This window comes from Lytechinus variegatus, chromosome 15 (assembly GCF_018143015.1).
Source record: "Lytechinus variegatus isolate NC3 chromosome 15, Lvar_3.0, whole genome shotgun sequence".
NCBI classification, from domain to species: Eukaryota; Metazoa; Echinodermata; class Echinoidea; order Temnopleuroida; family Toxopneustidae; genus Lytechinus; species Lytechinus variegatus.
The window spans coordinates 2205857-2228208 of NC_054754.1; the positions used below are offsets into that span (position 1 = coordinate 2205857).

The following is a 22352-nucleotide window of genomic DNA, read 5'->3' on the forward strand; positions in this document are numbered from 1 at the left end:
TGTGGTAAATGATTTAGCGGGTAAGAAAGGTCCATCAGTCGTTTAAAAGGTCGCTGTTTATACCTCGGTCACATTTGCTCTACGGTGGCCGTACGGCTAGTCGAAAACAACCGTTTTAACATTTCTTGTACCAGCTGCATATAGGTGGTTTGAATAAAAATGCATAAAACGGCTGTTTTCGACTCGCCGTACGGCGGGGCGTAGAGCAAATGTGACCGAGGTATAACTTACGACCACTTAGCCACGGCACCTCCACCACGATCAGTGTCTATTTTTGTAACCGATATCATTAATCGAAAGTCCAGATACAGATTTTTTTTTAATGGAATGAGTTATTTTAACGTAAAACGGTATATAACGAGTCTAATCTCCGCTTGGTTCTTATATTAGGGGCTAGCTGTTGTTTAACTTCACCATGGCCCTGGGAAGCGGGGATGCTGGGGTGCTGCGTGTATTATTCTCGAAAAGGCAGCACCCCCATAAATTCTGGAAGGTGTGAAATTTGACAAATTTAACCAAAAAAAAATCATTTTTTTACTGCCCCCATTTCTTTTTTATGTCAAATTTCTCTGGACTAAAATGACCTTTATTTTATAGCGAAAGCCCTTTTTTTTGCTTGTCAAATTTTCTTCAACACAGTACATAAAATCCCAGGGCCCTGAAGTTCATCCAACAATGTAAACAGGCATTTCTTTCGACTTTAATAGTTTGCAGTTTTTTAAGCTTGCTTGCATTCATAAATATACATTGTTATACAATCAGCTGATTTGTTTTGGAAAAAATAAAATCTAATATTGTAAAGGCTAAATGCTTCGTAGAATTATGATGTGATTATGTACATGTGTGTGTGTGTGAGTGTGAGGGTGTGTGTGTGTGTGACAGAGAGAGTGAAATGAAAGGGACAAGGAAAGAAAAGGAGAAGAACGGAGGAGAGGACGGAAGGGGAGAAATTAGAGAAAGAAATGTCAAACATAAACAGGAGAGGAGAGGAAGAGAGCGAAACAAAGAACGAACAGGGATAGGGGAGAAAGAGAAAGGAAAAAGGTTTCCAGTATAATTTTACTGGTTTTCAGTATATTTTTACTGGGCCAGTTGATTTTTAACTGGACCAGTAAAAATCAACTGGAGACCAGTTCCAACAATTGCATTCCAGTTGAAGCAATTAGTAATACCAGTTAAATTGTTTTTCATTAAACTGGTGTTACTGGTCCAATAAATGGTTTCCAGTAGATTTTTACTGGTTTCCAGTATATGTTTACTGGACCAATTGATTTTTAACTGGACCAGTAAAAATGAACTGGAGACCAGTTCAAACAATTGCATTCTGGTTACTGGTCCAATAAATAATGACTTTCAAGTCAGATCATTTAACAAATTATGAAAAATGAATCTTGCAATTCAGAGAAACTTATTATCGTTATCATTTATCATTGTTATCATCATTGCTCTTATGATTATCACAATTATTATTATTATGATTATTATGATCATTGTTGTAATCATTCTTATTACTGTTATTATTGTTATTGATATTGTAATTATTATCATTAATATTATCATAATTATCAAGTATTGATATTAACATTAAAATAATTATTTCCTCTTATTATGATTAAGATCAAAGCAAGATGTATTCCTCTGATATATAGTCAACTGGTATAAAGTAATTCAATGTTTGAAATTAAACTGGTCAAGACCAGTAATACCAGTAATTCTGATGATGCTGATCACGTGGTTTACCTCATTTGCATATTTCCTGTTTTTTAAAGAAAAATCAGGATTTATAATGGAATATCCTTGCAATAGCACTCATTGTTGTTTGAAAACCTTCAAAACAAGTGTGTGAACTAATTCACAATGAAAATGTGCAATTTCATACATCACATTAAAAATAACAGCAGAAAGATTAATTTACTAACTATCTTTTCCATCACATTTCACTGGCCATGGTATATAACAAACCAAATGCATGTAATAATCTGATCCAGTAAGACCAGAACGAGGACCAGTTCGACCAGTTTGAGGACCAGTTAGACCAGTATGAAGACCAGTGAGACCAGTATGAAGACCAGTAAAATTTTAACTGGACCAGTATGACCAGTTAGACCAGTAAACCGATGTTCCAATTTCCAGAGTTACCAGTTAAAATTATACTGGTCTAACTGGTCCAGTGGAACTGGTTTTTCCTTCTGGGGAGAGAGGGATTGCTATATAGCGAGAAACAAGTGGAACACCTCTGGCAATCTCGCCTGTATTACGCGATTCGGACATAGCAGCAGTGCTGACATTGAAAACAGCTATTAAATAATTATTCACAAACAAAAATAATTTATATGATAATAAAATACAATGTCCATTGACCCAAAATGAATTTGACCATGTGATCTAAGATGTGTGCAAAACAATCATTTATACTTGATTTCCCCTTATGTCTATGTTTCATGAAACAGATGCATAAACTTTCAAAGTAATGATGCCAATTCAACAAATACCCCTAACATGCCCAAAGTTCATCTTACCCTAAATGACCTTTGACCTTGGTCATGTGACATGAAACTTGGGCAGGATGTTTAGTGATATAATACGGAAAAGCAGCGCCTTTAGTCTAGCTCTGCTATGCAGGCGAGATGTTATTTCTATGTTGATAACGGTTGGGCTCCGCTAGCTCAGTCAAGCTCGTCCTATGTGGGTCATGACAGGTGTTATCCATTCACAGATAACTCTGTATCTTGCTTTTCATATTCGCATATGCACCTGCACGCAACTGCACAAGCACCTCCACATGTTTTCTTATCTGCATTTCCCTTCTGGGGTTTCAATAATTTATCATGACGATGAATAACAATCCTTTTATTTTTTACAGCGCTATAAATGAATATCCTTTTGAGAGCAAATATCATACTCCTACTGAATTCAGTGAAACATTTCAAGATGATATAGAAGATGTTAAATTATTGCATATCAATGCTAGAAGCTTAAACAGGAATTTTGATGATCTTCAAAATCTTCTCGATTCATTAAAACATTTTAGATTCACTGCAATTGGAATAAGTGAAACTTGGTTACACCAATCTTCCCCACCATTGTTTAATTTACCTAACTATAATTTAGTCAGAGCTGATCGTATAGGTAAGAGAGGTGGTGGCGTCGCATTTTATGTAGCCAATCATTTAAATTTCAAAATTCGAAATGATATCAAATTTGATCAAACAGAAGTTCTCTTTATTGAAATAGACAATCTTCAATGCAAAAACTGAATTTTAGGTGTAATATATAGAGCTCCTGATACTCACTTTGATCTATTTTATGATAATTTCGAGCAATGCGTTAGCAAATTAGCAGACGAAAATAAGCAGATATATTTTCTCGGTGATTTTAATGTCAACTTTCTTCCATTGCATCAGAACAATCTCTCTAATAGGTTTCTGCAACTGATGAATTCATATGGATTTTATTCTTTCATTAACAGACCAACTAGAATTAACATACACTCCTCAACCTTAAAGGCCCTATCTCACCAACGGAGACGTCGCCGCGACAGTCTCCAACTTATCAGTCGCTGCAGTCGCGGAGACGTCTCGGAGACAAAAATGGCTTGCGCTCTCACCAAGGAGACGTCTCGATGGAACGTTTGAAAGATCATACACCTGACTTGGAGCAGGAGGAGGGATATCAGCACGCGTTCAGTCACGTGGTTTCTGAAGTGGGTCAAACAGTGTGAAGAAGTGTCGCGGAGACGTCTCCGCAATGTATTATAATTTTTTTTGGTCTCCAGCAGGTCTTCGCGATGTCTCTGAGACGTCTCTGAGACATCGCGGCGACGTCTCAGCAGTCGCGGATATCATTAGTCTCCGAGACGTCGCAGCAACTGATGGAGACTTCTCGGAGACGTCGCGGAGACTAGAAAAAGTCTCCAAAAATATTAAACATGTTTAATCTTCTTGCGACTCCTCGGAGACTCTGTAATTTTCATGAGACGTCTCAGAGATGTCGCGGAGACGTCTCTGCAACTAGCAAAATTTGTAGTCGCGAACTAGTCGCGAACTAGTTTCAAGCCCAGTGAGATACCCCCTTAATTGATAACATATTTTCTAATATACACGACAAAAAGATAACTGGAGAATTGCTGTATTCCGAATTATCTGATCACTTGCCTATATTTACTGTGTGTGGAAAATCATTGACTCATTTTAAACCACCGCAGCATTTGATGTATCGGAAAGAAATCCCTCGTAATATTGAAATGTTAAAACAAGATTTATTATTCGAAGAATGGAATGATATCCTAAATACAAATGATGTGAATACTGCATATGAAAATTTTAATTCAAAGCTACAATTCTATTACAATAAAAACATTCCACTTGTAAGAAATAAACGTAAACGTAATACACCCATAAACCCATGGTTAACGAAAGGTATACTTAAATCTATAAAAACAAGAAACCGACTTTATAAACAACATTTGAGGAACCATACGGATACAAGTCTAGTTGTGTACAAAACGTAATGTAACAAATTAACAAAGTTAATTCGTTTTTCTCGCAAGTTACATTTCTCAAACAAATTACAAAAGGTAAAATCCAACTAAGGAGCTACATGGAAAGTTATAACAGAAATTATGGGAACAAAAAACGAGACTATACCTAAAGATAACCTTACTTTCAATGGTAACAAAATCACAGATTCTAACGACTATGCCGATAGCTTTAATTCTTTCTTTACTAATATTGGTCCTCAACTTGCCACCCAAATTGCTGCTCCGAATAATGCTCATTTTACTGAATTCTTTTCAGAACCGTTTCAAGACTCTTTATTTTTAAGACCGACAAACCCGAATGAAATCATTAATATTGCTAAATCATTAAATTCTTCGAAATCCAAAGGTCATGATAAATTAATACTTCACCTTTAAAGGAAATAATCCATTTCATTGCTGATCCACTAACACACATATTTAACCAGTCTTTACAATAGGGTATTTTCCCAGACTTGTTAAAAATAGCCAATGTAACCCCAATTTTCAAAAAAGATGACCAACATGAAATCACTAATTACCGTCTTATTTCCATTCTCCCTAGTATATCAAAAATTTAAAAAAAAAATGTTTATAATAGATTATATAATTTTCTAAACTTCCATAAAATATTAAATCCAAACCAGTATGGTTTTCGAAGAAATCATTCCACGGATCTAGCTCTGGTTCAGATATATGATAAAATTACAGAAGCCATGCCCAATAAAGAACACATTATTGGTATTTTCTTAGACCTTAGTAAAGCGTTCGACACTCTTAATCATGATATATTGTTTTCGAAATTGTATTCCTTTGGTGTTCGGGGCTCGGCGCTCGTATGGTTTAAAAGTTATTTAAGCAATCGAAAACAGTATGTGACTTTTAATGGTATTAATTAACGGTCTCTTCCAATCAAATGTGGTGTCCCCCAGGGATCTATCCTGGGTCCACTTCTGTTTTTATCATACGTCAATGACATAATCAATACATCATCACTGTTATCTTTTGTCCTATTTGCAGATGACACTAACATATTTTATTCTCATAAGAGCCTTAAGTCTCTAGAAAATATCTTGAATGCCGAATTAATAAAATTTTATACCCATTTTATACATTTCAAGCATAACAATATCCATGTGAATAATAATCCAATTAATATTAACATTGACAACAATACAATCAAAGAAAAGAAGAGTTCGAAATTCCTGGCTGTCATTATTGACGAGAATTTAACTTGGAATAATCACATAAATCATGTTACACTATGTATTTCTCGAGGCGTGGGAATTATTAATAAGTTAAAGTTTATGTTACCACGAGTAACTCTGTTTTTACTATACAATACACTAGTACTTCCTTACATAACATATTGTAATATTGTTTGGGCCAATTGTGGAACTACCAAACTCAACCCTATTCTCACCTTACAAAAGCGGGCTCTTCGTATCTGTACAGGATCGTCTTATTTTTCTCATTCTGATCCACTATTCTGTAAGCTCAAAACATTGAAGGTTTCTGATTTGAATGTCATGCAAGTTGCAGTTTTTATGTTCAAATACAAAAACCACCAACTTCCCTCCTCATTTCAAAATTTATTTAATCTAAACAGTACAATTCACACATACCCTACCCGTATTTCTGGAAATTTTCACCTAACAAACCCAAAGTTATTAATAACTCATAAATCAATTAGACACCATGGCCCGACTTATGGAACAATTTACCCGAAACTACAAAAATGTGTTCCTCACTTTATTCCTTTAAAGCCACTATGAAGCGCAACCTAATATCATTGTATTCAAATCCGCCACATTGACTATACTTGTACTTTTTTTAATGATGAATTTTGACCCCTCCTCTTCTAATGTACTTGCACTACACTTGCACTTGCACTACACCCTCATGACCTCTTGTTAAAAAATGTGTAAGTTTTACATGTGGCTTTTTTTACCTTGAGGCCGTCGTCAACATCAAGCAGGTCGCTTATGACGACGGTCTCCTGCGTTCTGAAATTTAGTTAAATAATATTTTTCATATACTTTTTTTATATTCAGAAAGAGATTGTAAATGATACGTGTGTCTAAAATGTATATATATGTAAAATCTATGTAATAATTGATTATGTTGTATTATGTTGAACATGTGGAACGCAGAAATAAATTTCAAGCAAACAAACAAAATGAAAGAGAGGAAGAGGGAGAGAGAGAGAAGTGGGGGTCTGACAGTTGAGAGTAAGTGCAGTGACGAGTACAAACCCATTCATCGTGTTTCAGCGACAAAGTACTATATGCGCTTTTGTAACAATAGATTCGCAAACATGAAGTCTGCAATATATACACACACATAAATATATACATATACATATATACATATTGTGTGTGTGTGAGAGAGAGAGAGAGAGGGTGGGTGAGGGTTTGTGAATTGCAGACTTCATTTCTGCAAATCATGAAGTCTGCAATATATATGTACAAATATATATAAATATATTTTTTGCAAATCTATTGTTACAATAGCGTACGTACCTTGTCGCTGGAATACAATAGAATGGGTTTGTACTTGTCACTGTACTTACTCTCAACTGTCAGCCATCATTTTTTTTTTTCTCTCTCTCTCTAACCATAATTCTCAAATGCTATACAGCTTCAGTCCACAACCAGTTTGTTGGAGCGTGATTTACAGGTGCGATGTCATCACCGCAGTGATGGAAGGATATCCGATGGACATTGGTCTTTTGGTATTATCACTCAGGGAGTATATAAAAAAAAACAATTCTTGAACAAGAAGGAGTGAACCAAAGCGGAGATATTTTGTGCTTTATAATGGATGTGCCGTAACTCTAATCAAAACTGCATGCTGCAGGACTGCTGAGAGTATCGGAGCAACTATAGGAGGTTTATAATATTTATGAAAATACGCCTGAATGAGTGTCTTTTTTGTCCAGGACAAGAGCCATGGTCAAGTATTCAGCAACAGTTTGGAAACTAGGTCACTATACTAGGCATAGTCACCAGGGGTCTTCTCGTCACACATGATCTCTGACCGACAAAGTTTATCGATTACAAGACGCGATATAGAGAGAGAGAGAGTTTATTCTTCCGATATTAACTGGGCGTTGTGGCGTGCGCCTGTAATCCAAGCTATGTGGGGAAGTTACAAATTGATGCAGAGGTTCGAGGTTCGAGCCCTGGTCACGTCTTTCGGATGTTGACGTTAAAGGTCGGTCCCAGACGTAAATAATCATATCTGACTGATACACGTCTGACAAAACTCAAATACACACACACACACACACACGATATGCTCTACCAGTCTGTGGGATAACAAAAAAATCAAAGAACTTTATAAAATGCTGTTGAAATGGAGTACGGTGCAAGAAGAATTCCTGGAAAGCTTCGCTATATTTAGAGCCCAAATAATATCCCCTCTCACTTCATCGGTCATGCAATCATATCGGGAACGCACCGTCGATTATGACGTCCTCACAGGAAATTCCTACTTTAAGACGCTTGCATTATAGCTGAATATGAATAACATGATACCACCAGTGATTTAAATTTACTCGGCATAACTATATGGTTATATGGGCCTTTCTGTATGAAAGGCAAAGGGAAAGACCATTGACATTGTATCAAGTGCAACATTCCCGCCATGGATGGAAGCGAGGAATTGTTGTTGATTAAGAAATCGAAGGCGGACGGTCCAAACGATCAGGCAATAGTCAGTTTTGGATGGCGAGTGTATGGGCTAACTACCATCACCCTACTCAATGTAATGAACTTCACTCAACAGTAAGTATACTTATTTATTTAGATAAGACTTTAAAAAATGAATACGACTTCACAACTTCAAATCCTGAATTGAGTTATATTTATCAAAAATGATTTTGTTTCTTATCGGAGGTTCATGCATTTGACCATAGCACATAAAATGAATTTTATTGGGAATGATGTCCTGGGCAAAAGATTTAGAAAAGTTTTCAAGTGACAGGGCAAATCAATCGAAGTACAGTGCGCACAGAATGAAAGAAAGAAAGAAGGAAAACAAAGAAACAGATAAGATTACAGGTGTTTTCGAGAACACTTGTACTTTGTTATTCTTACATTAATTGTGTAAAAATGCAGAAAATTGCTATGGTGTATGGAACCTTGCAAATTTTCTGTAATAAAACTTTTTTGTTTTCTTCTTTTTTTGTGTGTGTTACATTGAAGAAAATCTCAAATTTTCTGTCATAACAATTTACACGATAATTCTATTATTTTGTTTTGCAAAATGTTCTGCTCTTAATATTTCCTGTATTTTTTTAATGCGCCCATGGGTTTATCAAGGAGCTTATTTTGCAAATATGTAATTTAACATTAAATTTACAAGATATTTTTCCTGTTTTAGCAATGATATGAAAAAGGAAAACCAAGGCGATATCAGTGTGAAACCACTGACCTTTTCAGCGATTCCGGTCAAAAGTCCACTAAACTGTTTAACTGATGTAGGCCTAAAGATTGAAACAAAAGCGAACAATCAATATTTTCATGCTGGTGGAACTAAAACAAAATTTTCTTGCGAGATGTAGCTAGCCTAAGCAAGGCCTTCATAATGCCTATCACTGTCAAGCCGAGTTAACTAAAAATCATTATTATCGGGCTCCCCGTTTGCCTCTATCTACAGATCATGAATGGGCGAAGGACGGTTTTATATTCTTTTCTCCTTTTTTCTTCTTCTTCTGCTTCTTCTACTTCTTTTTCTCCTTTGAAATGAATGGATATAATAGTGTAATAGGGACCTTTTTGGATCTTTCTAAGGCGTTTGATTCACTTTCTCATACTATTCTTTTAGAGAAATTACATACTATGGTGTCAGATGTATTTTTTGAATGGTTTAAACCTTATCTTTGTAATAGAAAGCAATTTACTACTATCCATTCTTATCTGATGCTAAATCAATCGATACTGGTGCGCCCCAGGGATCAATTTTAGGGCCCTTGTTGTTTTTAATTTGTATCAATCTTCTTGCCTTCAATATTAACTTTAATGAATTTTGTGCAAATGTTAATTTTAATCGCTCAAAAGTAGCAATATGGTTTAAGTGCAATAAATTATGTTTATTAAAAATGTAAAACAAATCTTATTCAGATTTTAAAGTAAAATTCCAAGAATAATGACATGTGTGTATTATAGATTCTAATGATACAACAAACGTTGCAATTCTTTGAAATTTTTCGGAGTAATTCTTGATGAATTTTTGAATTGGAATGAACATATTGGTAACATATCGAGAGAAAATTCTAAATATATTTGTATTCTGAATCGTTTAAAATATGAATTACCTTTTAATATATTTTTTTATATCAGTTGTATAATGCATATGTTTTACCACAACCTATGTATTGTAACTCAATCTGGGGAAATAATTATAGTAAAATGGTCGAGGTGTTATTCGAATTACAGAAAAGAGCAATTAGAATGATAAGAAAATCAAAATATTTAGCGCATGCACACATCCCAATTATTCTAACGTATGAAAACCCCCACAATATTTTGATAGTAATAAATTGCAGGTTTTATCTCTTATGCAACGTTTCGATTCACAAACACTGTCTCCATATAATATGAATATGTTTTCTTATTTTTCTGAAATTCATACATACAATACCAGATCTCGTCATAAATTTCATAAACAGATAAAAGGAAAAAATGGTAATAAAAGAAGCAAACAAACTCTTCATCACGCCCTTTTGTATGGAATTCTTTAGACTTGCCCTCATTCAACATCCAACATATAGTAATTCTTAAAAAATATAAAACTCACCTCCTTAATTCGTATTAATATTCCCCTTTACTCCATTGTTTTTATATTAATTTTCATTTTTTTGTCATTTAATTGTATTACTTGTTCTTTGAATATTCATCTTATTGGTATATCTTAACAAGACATACCTTAACTTTCGCATACGCCATTTTCCAATCAAGTACGCTGCATTCAGTTTTTGTTTTTAAATTTTAGTTTTATTTTTCTGTTGTCTTTTTTATCTTTATTATTGTACATATCTATTAATTTGTGATTACACGTTTTTATTGAACGCTTTGAATTGATTTTTATAATTATATTATAATCTTACTTTTAAATGATCAACGAAACATCATTTTCTTAAAAAAATTATCTTCAGTATATGAACAGACGAATCATCAAAGAAATCAAAGGCATGCAAGAGACAATGACTAAATTAATGAACGACGAAGGAAATACTGTCGCATTCGAGAAATTTTGTCCATTGCCAAAAGAAACATTGAGAATTTTTTTTATCCGCTTACTCCAGACACATGGGCGGAAATCCCAGGGGGGAGGTGCCCCCCTACTCAAAATAGGAGGGGGACATAATATCAAATGTCCCCCTACTATTTCTGGTCTTATATGATGGTAAGAATTAATCATTCAAAATCGAAATAAAACATGCATTTTAGGACGAGATGACCCTACTTGTTGGATGAAAACCTTTTTTCTTTTTTGCTTGTCAAATTTATTTCCGTCGAAATGACTTGAAATTTGGGGTGATAACCTTTTTTGCTTGTCAAATTTTCCAGACATCAACGATTTCCTGTCGTCGGATGACAAAGTCTGTCCAAAACTGTCTAACAATTGGCAGAAAATTGTGAAGGTCTTATTTCTCAATTGGGTTTATCGACGCATTGAAAACTGAAAAAACAACAAAAGCCCAGGGACTGCTAGCCTTTTGAAAAGGCCACGTGACTTGGCTATATATTTAGGTCCTACTCCCGGGGAGGGGGGGGGGGGGGACTTCCATTCACGGGTGGATACCATGCGCGACCATGAGATCTCAAAATGCACCCTAGACACGTATTTTCCATATTCTGAAAATGAACCCCTTAACAAGTATTGGCGTGTGAAACCCTACCTTTAACAAGTATTGGAAACAAAACGATACTATTGGCAATTCCTTGAATTGAACCCCTAAACAAGTACAGCGATAATTATGTCAATGCTAATTGGGTTTAGTACAGCCCAACTGGCGCAAATCGTACTCTAAACACTCCTGGGGCAAGAAGTACATCCTTTATAAACAATTTAGTCTTGATTTTTTATACCCTCGCAAATTTGACCCTAAACAGTAAACACGCAGCTTTCCTCGCGAAATAGATACCCATTTTTCATCATTTTAGTGTTTATGACACCCTTATTACATTACGTACGTGACGTGCCCCATCTTGAAAAGGACATCCTTTTTACGTGTTTTTTGGTCGCCTATGGTATCCGCTCGTGAATGTAAGTCCCCCCCCCCCGGGTCCTACTCCTCGTCAAGTACTGGCTGGGGTACTGATGGTTTTCCAGCCGAATCTAGCATCAAATAAGACAAAGAAATGTATGGGCCCATCCATGCACAAGCATACTAGAATCACTATTGTCCACATGAAATGCTTTAGTAGAATCTGATGCTGGATAGGACGCGCCTGAAGACACAGGTATTTTTATGCTTCGGACCCTTCGGAGCTTAAATTTTCTCTTTGCACGTGGTTTAATGTCGCTTGAACAAAGAAGGCGTGTTATTTATCTTCTATTGAAAAGGGAAAAGAAACTATATTTATCTGAATAACTGGAGACTAGAATCATTATCTATAAACACGGATTTTAAACTCATTGCAAAATGCATATCTTTAAGAATGAAAAAAAAATTATCACAGAAAATAATAAGCAATGAACAAACTGGATGTTTACCTGATAGATAGGATACTTTAGGGTACTAGAACCACTCCCCCCGCAAAAAAAGACGTGGGGGCACGAGGAAAGAATATAATCTGTAATATGTTCAAAATTTCATGTCAAATTCTGTCACAAAACATTTTTTCTTAAGAAATTCCGTGTCATCATTCACTAATTATTAAATCTACTCAAAATTAATTTGGTCGATTACATGATTGATTGACATGTATTGCTTTCTGAAACTTTTTTTTTCTAAATCAGGTATCTGCTCATTGTTACAATATTTGGAATGGCCAATGAGCTGGAATTTGGTGAAACAGAATGTCAGGTGATCAACGAAACAGAAGCACGTGACTACCTCCACGATCGCAATATTACCGGCCAGGAACTGTGTGCTGAGAAAGGAAGGTATTTTTAAAAATATTTTATGCTGACAAAACATTGAAAAGGTGATAGGTAGCAAAATGAAACTACACAGTACATAAACTACGGTTGGCAAATCTGCTAAAATGTAATGTAAGTTAAGATAACAGTGTATGGATGAATGATCTTATGCAATGATTTTATCAAAGGCAGTACATTTATAACAAAATTCATCATGATTATCATGATCCTCGTCAATACGATATATCCTGCAATATGATCAGTAGGGGGGGGGGGCATGTCTGTATATAAGTTTGGATGAGATCAAATTACTTTGAAATCATCTTGCATGAAGTTCTATTTTTTCCAGGAGGTATGGGCAGATCCCCTATTCCAGATAACGCACCCGAAATAAGAAAAACAATGAAATAGCATAGTATGAAATCAAACTGAATAATAATGAAGATTGAGTAAGTTCTAAAATATAATTAAACGGGATCAAATTTATAGAAATGATTTCAATACAATTAGTAGAAAGGATACTAAAATTTCATAATTTTCTCACCATTTTCTCTTTATTATGAAAAAACAAGGTGTTCTGAAAACAGCACGTTTTTCTTACCAGATGTGTGTGGCATACGATACACAGGACAAGGTACACTTTATGACGTATTAGCTGGGCCTATCTACCTCATAATACAGGGTGTGGCAGCAATTCCAATCGTAGGCTTGTTTCAAAGGCTTTATCTGAGACCGACATTTGCCATTGGGATACTCACCGTGTTGTGGACCCTCTGTACATTTACCACAGGCTTCGTAGAAGACTACTGGGCGATCGCCTTGCTTCGCTTTTTTTTCGGCATATTGTACGTTGTAGTGATTAAAGATAATAACGATTTTGATAATTAATATATTTATCACCTATATATTCATTTATCTATTCATGTTTTTTTTATTTTTATGATTTGATTCATTCATTTCCATCAATTCATTTATTTGTATTATTTAATTTCATTGATTATTTTTCTTATATTTCATTTTTAAATTTCTTTTCCGGGAGGGAGGGGGGGGGGGGTGATCCTTCCATCATCGTTGCACTGTTCTCACGTCCGGTCACTGTTTGTTAATTTTTTTAAAATCAGAAATGTGTGGTTCGAGTTCACGTCATTTCTCTGTACACATCATATGAACTTATCACGTTAGCTATTGTTTTTATTACCGAAATATAAAATCAAATATTTTATTTTTTGGTATCGGACCCTAGTATTTCCTATTCCAATTCCGTCTCTTTCATTGAAAAGTGAAGAAGTAGACTCTCGACTTTTACTCAGCCAATGGCATGTTTTCCTAGTTCAGCAATAGACACAATAGATTTATCTAGATTTATGCTACACGTACACTCAACCCAGGTGAGGTGAACGTGTACCCGACAGAATTCTTTGGTTTCCTAACTGATGCAATCAGGGCTTGAACTTGAATTAATATAGGCCTACCACTTAATTGATGAATGGAGGTGCTTCACTTTCGAGCGTATATAGAATAGGCAGTTTGCCGGTAAAGTATGTCCCAAAGTACCTTAACAGCCCGAAGTAACAATATGTAGCAAAAAAAAAATACATGATACTTTTCTTAGGAACTTTGGTTACTGGATTTTACTTTTCTTTATAATTATTATTGTGAGTAAAGTTCTCATTTCTTTGACAGGATGCGATTAAACGCAAGTCAAAAAATCAATCGCAAGTCCCAAATGCGCGCTGTTGATTGGTTGAAAATCAAGTTGCGCTTGATTTTAGAGTTGCGATTGATTGCAACTCTTTCTGCAACGGGCCCCAGTAATATCAAGGTTTGGTGATTAATAACACCTCGAAAATGTATCTTTAAAGTTTAGCATGCAGGGGAAAACTACTTTTTTTTCAAATTTGCGTTATATTCATGATGTGATTAAGCGTGTGGTTTAAGGAGTTTATTATCAAAAGGAAATGAAGTACGGAAATTGAATCTAGGGAATCCGATAAAAAATATAGTCTGTCGTGATGAGCAAAGCGTGTGTGTAAGGGCACGGGTGTGTGTTCTTAGTATTATTGATTTTGTTATTTGTATTAATAGAGTCATTATTGTTATTATTATTATTATTATTATCGTCATCGTCGTTATTATCCCATTCGGCGATGAAGAAATACATCGGAGAAATCTATAAAATATCACACAACGCAATATTACACATGACACAACATAGATTTTGCGCCCATAGACTCCAGGTGTCTCAAAAGGGGTGGGCGTTGTGCCCCCCCTCACTTTGAAGCACTGAAAAGTTGCCTGGCAAGAAAAATGCCTCCTCATGAACGTGCACAATGCCCTTTTCATCGGAAAAGGAACCGTTTTATGTGTTCCCGAGTGCCCTTTCTCGTATCAGTGCCAACTTTACCAACCATTTCCCCTCGCGATCGCGTTCTGTGCCCCTTTCACCGGAAAAGGACCCGCTTTATGTCTAAAGTGCCCTTTTGCCATCTTATAGGAGCCCCTGTATCGGTGCCCCTTTTTACCCAAGAAAAGTGCCCCCACACGAACGTGTTCTATACCCCTTTCACCTGAGAAGGATCCGTTTTCTGCCGTTAGCAAGTGCCCCTTTGCCTTCATATATGTGCCCTTTCTCGTATCATTGCCCCTTTTTACCAAAGAAAAGTTTCCACGAACATGTTCTGTACCCCTTTCACCTGCGAATGACCTGCTTTATGTGTTAACGAGTGCCCCTTTGCATTCTCTTATTGGTGCCTGTTCTTCATATAGTTGTCCTGGAAAACCATTCCTTTCGTGCCCGATGAACGCCCAGTTTCTTTATTGAGCGCCGTTCTGCTTCCTTCTGCTAGTGCATTTTTGTGAGTTTCGACTAAATTCACCAAAAATGTACAAAGTCCAACAATTTCACTTTAAAAAATGCAAAAGCGCCTCAATGATAAGCTCGGTCGCTTCGGTGCCTCTCTTTCGATTTTTCCCAAAAAAGTTTACGCGTGCGCCCCCAGCAAACAATTTCGCATATGGCCATGTTTAAGATAGTGCCTTTTTCTCCTGTGCCACCCCCTCCCACTTTCAACTTCGATCCGCCGCCCCTGATAGACATCCATTCGACTGCTGTGTGTAAATGTGTTACATTATGTGAAAAAGTATAACAGCTTCGAAAATAATTCGTGTTTTTTCAGATGATTGTGAAAGAAATTTATATAGAGAATAATGTTAGGCGTAGATTTAAATCAAGGTTCCCCAAAACTTTGGTGAGGCCGAAAAAATGTCTCCACCGTGAATGAACCCGGGCCCGCAGCTTAGAACATCGGTGCCTTAACCACTAGACCACAGAGGCGGGATAGTGGCTCGAGCGAACCCAATCCGATTGACGGTCAATCCGTATGGCCAATGTATTCCCCATAAAGGATTTTATTATTTGCTAAAAGGTAACATTTCCGACCATAATATCAAGATTCTATTTCAAACTCCTATCATGCTTTGATTTTTTTTTCTTCTTTATTTCTCCTTGTTTCAGTTCGGGTCCATATCCTCCTTTAGCTCTCGGATATTTATCTCATATCTTTCCGAAGGTAAGAGTCTATAATTTTTTACTTTGTTTTTGCCATTGTGAATTATCAGTCGTTAACTATGTACCCCCATCTTCTGTTACATTTAAGTCCTTAACTTAAGTTGAATTTAGGGGCATTTTATCTTTTTCAATGACAATTTGAAAGTAGTAATGGTTTTTGCAAAAAAAAACCATGAGAACAGATTGTGCTAAAAAAAGAAAGTGATAGCTTGCAATAAGCTATGACAAAAAGGTAATGAAAAGGATGTCCTATATTCGTCATGAAATAATTATTATGCGCTCTGTATACTAAAGTTATTACATGTCCATATGGATAGTCTTTTTTATTTCTAGTGTAGTAATGATAGAGTGTATTGGTTAATTTACAATGGCACAACGAGCCAAATATTCTGAAAGGCTCAACATGGCGTATGAAAAAAAATCTTTAAAGTCGTTTACGATTTCAGCATTTTCCTCTTTTTTTATTTTCCTATTTCCTATTTTGGGCCTTCAATAATAAAAACCTAATTCTGTCATATATTTTGACATCATATTTTGATATCATATTTCATCCATTTTTCTTTTCGTTTTCATTATTTTTCTTTATTTTATTATTGAAGTGCCACCAAGGCCCCGATTATTCGCTAGTCTGCAGGCATAGACCCTGATTAAAACTTAGATCAACAAGGAGGGCTTCACACAAAGACTAGCTCATAAGAAAATTGTTGTTTCAATTCGAGGGTCTTGAGGACACAAGTTAATGTAGGCTGCGCATTCAGACGGGTGATTAACTGAAGGAGGTTTTGCACAGCAGACTAATAATACGCCTGTTAGTTTCACCCAATACTATGTTCACCCCAATTAACGTTCCAATTAAGATACCATACAACGTGATCCCCTCTCAATCCCTTCTTTATTTTTACCCATTACCACCCCAAAGGAGGTACACACTGTGGTCTTTGGGATAGGACAGTACGGTAACCTCGCAGGGTATGGCGTATCATACATCTTCATTCTTGTCAGTGAAAGCATGGGATGGAGATGGTGTTACATCATCTGTGGTGGGTCAGGTCTCATCCTCGCTGTCGCTTCTTGCTTCATGGTGCAACCTAGAGGACATCATAATCAAAACGAGGTATAACGGATTGTGATTCAGTCACACCGATGATAATGGGGAGTTTTCACAACGGCAGCGGAGACGAATTCAAGAACGCAATAAATGTTTTGAAAATGCCTGTCAAATGACAATGGACAGCTTGGAGGTCTTTGTCGAAAATTTTTGAACCGGAACAGCAGTTTCGTCCTAGTTTTCGAAGCTGATGAAAAGATGCAAATATATCGTTTGTCCAGAGTTCAGACCGAACGAAACTGCTGTTTTAATCCACCAATTATGCTCTTTGTCATGGAGTATGTGCATTTGACAATATATTTTCTATGTTCTGGAAAGCGTTTTGTGTCGCAGTGCGCAAACTCTCTAAATATGTCATTTGTATCAATGTATATAGTAGCCTTTGGCGGTCTGGAGCCAGTTCCACCGATGACTGGGGGGAGCTATGGCGAGTCTGTGGCGTTATCAATGACTCGCCATGTGCATGATGTATTCATGCAAATTTTACTCGTGGATTCAGATTTATACCAACAGAAATAACATAAATATTGATCATTTTCATACATTATAACAAATATTTACAATACATTAATGATAATCATGATAAGTAACATATAAAAATAATACAAAATATTTTGTAGACAAATTATGATATATAGTTTGGATAGAAGAAAAGTATCTGTGGAAATGGGGGATAATAGGCCTAGCAAATTTCCTTTATTTGAGATACAGACAGTTGATAAGGTAAATTGCCAATTCGTCTATTGCTAACGCGTCCACTCATCACATTGTCTATCCTCATTTAGTCTAATGCCATTCCGTTCATCAACATTTTGTCTAACAGCCACTTGGTCCAAAAGTTTGGTCAGATATTCACTTCGTCTCATCACCAGTTCGTCTATGACCATTTGGTCTAATACCCATTTTCTTATTAACAGTCCAATTAGACCAAATGGTATATGGACTAAATGGCAATTGCACCAATTGGTTATTCGACGAAATGGAGATGTTGATAGTGGACGAACTGATGGTAGACCAAAATGATAGTAGTCGAGTTGGTATAATCGGACGAATTGGCATTAGATCATAATTGGAAATAAACCGCTAATAATGATAATAAGGGGAATGGGATATTGTATGTATCGTAGTATCTTCATACCTGATTCTTATCAGGGGTTCTGGGGTTGTCACTGGGAGGTGGTGCGATCGACAGCGTTCTGATTCCCTACTCACATTTTTGACATGTTAACACTATTCTTGTAGGTAGCAGAGATATATCGATCAGGGTAGACTGACGTTGGTCACTGAAGAAAATATCTTTGACCGAGATGACGAGTTCAGCTGTTGAAATGAGAACTATAATGGACTCGACGGATGAACAACGTACGAGTCTCAGGATCACAACGAAATTCCTAACCATCGTAAGGGAACTGTTTGCAGTTCTGGGAACTGTTTCGTGAATTTAAAGATCTCGGGTGTTTGGCTCACAGTCATGGGTGTCAGTATACCAAACGCTTCGGTCTCTGTTATGTTGGTTGTTCCGCTCACCAAATACGAGGAGAAATTAAAAAAAAACTCCCCAAAACAGACGGCTGCCAGCTGTCTAGGCATTCAGTATCCTGTAACTTTTATCAGTGAAGATCACCTTATAGTTTCATAAATTCTGATTCTTATCCGTTTTTATATTTTCAGAACACCTTGACGCCATCTTGGAGCCAGCTTCGTATCAGTTTGAGACAGATTGCTTGGTCTTTCATGATATTTATAATCCTCGCACAAACAGCACGTATTGCAGTCGCCTATGTTCTGTCTTTCAACATCACCCTTTACTTGGTCGAATACTTTCCAGGTTTTAATATATCTCTAGTTGGTGTGATTACAATAATCGCAGCATTTCCCAGCTGTATCTTTGGAGGGATGGCGTGCGATCGTCTACGGAAAGTTGCTAGTTTACGCGGAAGGATTTGCGTGACAATCATTCTCATGGTAAAAAGCAATACATGTTTACTCATCCTTCGATGTTTAAAGACAAAAACCGTTTTTAGTTAACTCTTAACCCCGGGGGGCCACTTACATTGACGAGTGGATACCATGCGCGACCAGAAAAACACGTAAAAAGGATGTCTTTTTCAAGATATGGCACGTTACGTACGTAACGTGATAAGGGTGTCAAAAACAAAAATAATGAAAAAGGGTATCTATTTCGTTATAGGAAAGCTACGAGTTTAGGGTCAAATTTGCGGGGATGATAAAAAACTTTGGCAAATTGTAATTTTAAGAAGAAAAAATAAATAAAAAATGAACAAATAATATACATGTAAAGTTGAGGCCAGAAGTTAACATACACCCAGGAAATTCAGAGAAAAGTTGAATTCAGAGAAAAGTTGACACTTGCCAACATCAGAAAATGTACTGTATGTTATAAAATATTTGTGTTACCGTAACGAATATGATATCAAACATATTCATACCCCTTCATTACATTGCTTCGTCACCAAGAGCTGAGAATATTGAGGTGCCATTTTCCCCCTAAAATCTTCATATTTTAGACAGATTGAAACAAAAACTTGAAAAAAATATTTCATTTCTGTGCTAGTTACTTCTCAACACAAACATTTCAGATTACACTTTCTGTTCCGTGGTGACATATCATGATAGAAAATGTAATATAAATCATAGATTTGACATTTATGTATTTCTATGAAATGATGTTTGACAATATAATATCAAACAATAGTCCATTTGGCACAAATATTACTTTTTTAGTCCATTTGGCACATATTACTTTTTTTCTTCAAAGAAAATTCCACCTGAAATATACTTTAATCTCAACGGCATACCATCTTCCATTTGATACGGTAGATAAGGTAGTATTTATATTTCTGAAGATATAATAGATTTTACGATTTTTGGCAAAAGTGAACAAATTTCATTGAATTCAATGGGTGTATTTAAACTTTTGGCCTCAATTGAATATGTACATGTATATGATATGAGCGCACATAATACTCATAAACACAAAAGCTGAGTACAATTAAATCAGTCATTCAGTTTGACCTGTTTGCAACGAGTATTGCAAAAATATATATTTTATTCAGTTTGAATTTACATTAGGGGATTCTTTAAGATCTTGAGGCAGCACTGTACTGGATGCATCGAAGGAGCTCCTTGATGAGGCATATTGTATGTTAATATGTTTATTCACATGTAGAGTCCGTTTTGCCATTTGATCCATCGATAGAATACATTAATTTAGTCCTATTTCATTGTTACGAATGTTTTTCCCTAACTAATTCCTTATTCTATGTCTATGTTCATCCCCAGATAATTTCGTTTATATGCGGAGTATTGATTTTCCAAACCAACCTTACCTCTCTGGTGATTTCATATGGTATCCTGACCCTTGTGGCGGAATGCGTCTACTTAACACTGCTCTCTATCATCTCAGATCTTACACCCATGGAATGCAAGCTGGTCGTCTTTGCCATCGCTTACTTCTCCTTACACTCCGTTGCGGGAGCCATCAATCTCCTGATCACCCCGATCGCCTCTGCGACGAGCTTCAGACTGGCGCTCACGCTTCTAGTTGGAACCCTGTTCGGGTTATGCTTAATATTTCTTCTCCTCGGCTGGGTTACCATGCACATTCAGAAAGTGAGCGAGAGTCAACTGGCCAGTCGAGAAACTGGGAAAGAACAAAGAGCGGGGGAGATGACCGAGAATACTCCCCTGGTATACTCTCATAACGGACATGATAAGGATGCATTAGTTGGGAAATAATTCTTAATACACTATAAATGTTAGTGTTATGCTAGTTCGTGTATGTTGTTTCAGTTTACAGTTTGTTTTTATTGTGAATAGGGTAAACTGAATCATAATGATATTGTGTGTTTACACTGTGATTTGCATGGCCAGAGCGGATGACCCGTTTCATATATGGTATGGACGTACAATTATGGTAAACTTGCCACAATTGCAACTGCCATGGTAATGGAGCTCAGCAGCTAAATAAAAATCGAAATTCCCATAATGCATTTTTGTAAGTTTTATAAAAACTGATGTCAGATCTGTTGGGAATAGGAGCTAACCATGCAAGCTGTGGTTTTTCTATTTAGATTTTGAAAATGAAATGATTTCAGATTTAAGAACGGATCCCAGGGGTTAAATCTAAATCCACATTCAAATGGTCAATATTAACAACCAATCTGAATTTTCCTTCTTAAATGCATGCGTTTAGAGTGGAGACCCCAAACCTTTTCGATGTCGAAACATACATGATTATGAGCAGATGTCTTGCATATATTATAGGCTGAAAGGGACCACAGATAGATATTGTGCCCAGTGGTTTACCTTGGAATACAAGAATGTGTGCTGAATAATTTCTTAGTGCTTTTCCGTTTTTTTTTATTTTCACTCTTAATCCTGGTGTACCAAATTTTTACCAAACAGACCACCTAATTCGTCCTCATGACGAATTAAAATCTAGTTATCATTAATATTATCATAATTATCAAGTATTGATATTAACATTAAAATAAATATTTCCTCTTATTATGATTAAGATCAAAGCAAGATGTATTCCTCTGATATATAGTCAACTGGTATAAAGTAATTCAATGTTTGAAATTAAACTGGTCAAGACCAGTAATACCAGTAATTCTGATGATGCTGATCACGTGGTTTACCTCATTTGCATATTTCCTGTTTTTTAAAGAAAAATCAGGATTTATAATGGAATATCCTTGCAATTGCACTCATTGTTGTTTGAAAACCTTCAAAACAAGTGTGTGAACTAATTCACAATGAAAATGTGCAATTTCATACATCACATTAAAAATAACAGCAGAAAGATTAATTTACTAACTATCTTTTCCATCACATTTCACTGGCCATGGTATATAACAAACCAAATGCATGTAATAATCTGATCGTAGTGGCGTGCATGTAATAATCTGGGCGTTGTGGCGTGCGCCTGTAATCCAAGCTCTGTGGGGAAGTTACAAATTGATGCAAAGGTTCGAGGTTCGAGCCCTGGTCACGTCTTTCGGATGGTGACGTTAAAGGTCGGTCCCAGACGTAAATAATCA

The 22352-nt window shown here is 36.1% G+C and overlaps 1 protein-coding gene across 2 annotated transcripts; it reads left to right on the plus strand.

Moving 5' to 3' along the window:
- Window positions 1-7811: 7811 nt before the first annotated feature.
- On the plus strand, window positions 7812-21782 carry LOC121429208 (D-galactonate transporter-like). Of its 2 annotated transcripts, XM_041626166.1 has the most exons (7): window positions 7812-8304; window positions 12488-12634; window positions 13183-13455; window positions 16125-16179; window positions 17098-17292; window positions 18958-19251; window positions 20590-21782. In XM_041626166.1, exons 1-7 carry the CDS (start codon window positions 8165-8167, stop codon window positions 21043-21045), a joined length of 1560 nt encoding a protein of 519 aa, XP_041482100.1. In that variant the 5' UTR covers window positions 7812-8164; the 3' UTR covers window positions 21046-21782. The 2 variants fall into 2 exon arrangements, with proteins under 2 accessions (XP_041482100.1, XP_041482101.1); XM_041626167.1 differs by lacking the exon at window positions 13183-13455.
- The last annotated feature ends 570 nt before the right edge of the window (window positions 21783-22352 follow it).

Bases quoted from the DNA above. Each gene is read 5' to 3' on its own strand.
- LOC121429208 (XM_041626166.1), top strand. From the start codon at position 8,165: ATGGATGGAAGCGAGGAATTGTTGTTGATTAAGAAATCGAAGGCGGAC. The intron at 16,180-17,097 runs GTAAGAGTCTAT...ACCACCCCAAAG, and splicing joins TATCTCATATCTTTCCGAAG to GAGGTACACACTGTGGTCTT. The intron at 17,293-18,957 runs GTATAACGGATT...TTATATTTTCAG, and splicing joins GACATCATAATCAAAACGAG to AACACCTTGACGCCATCTTG.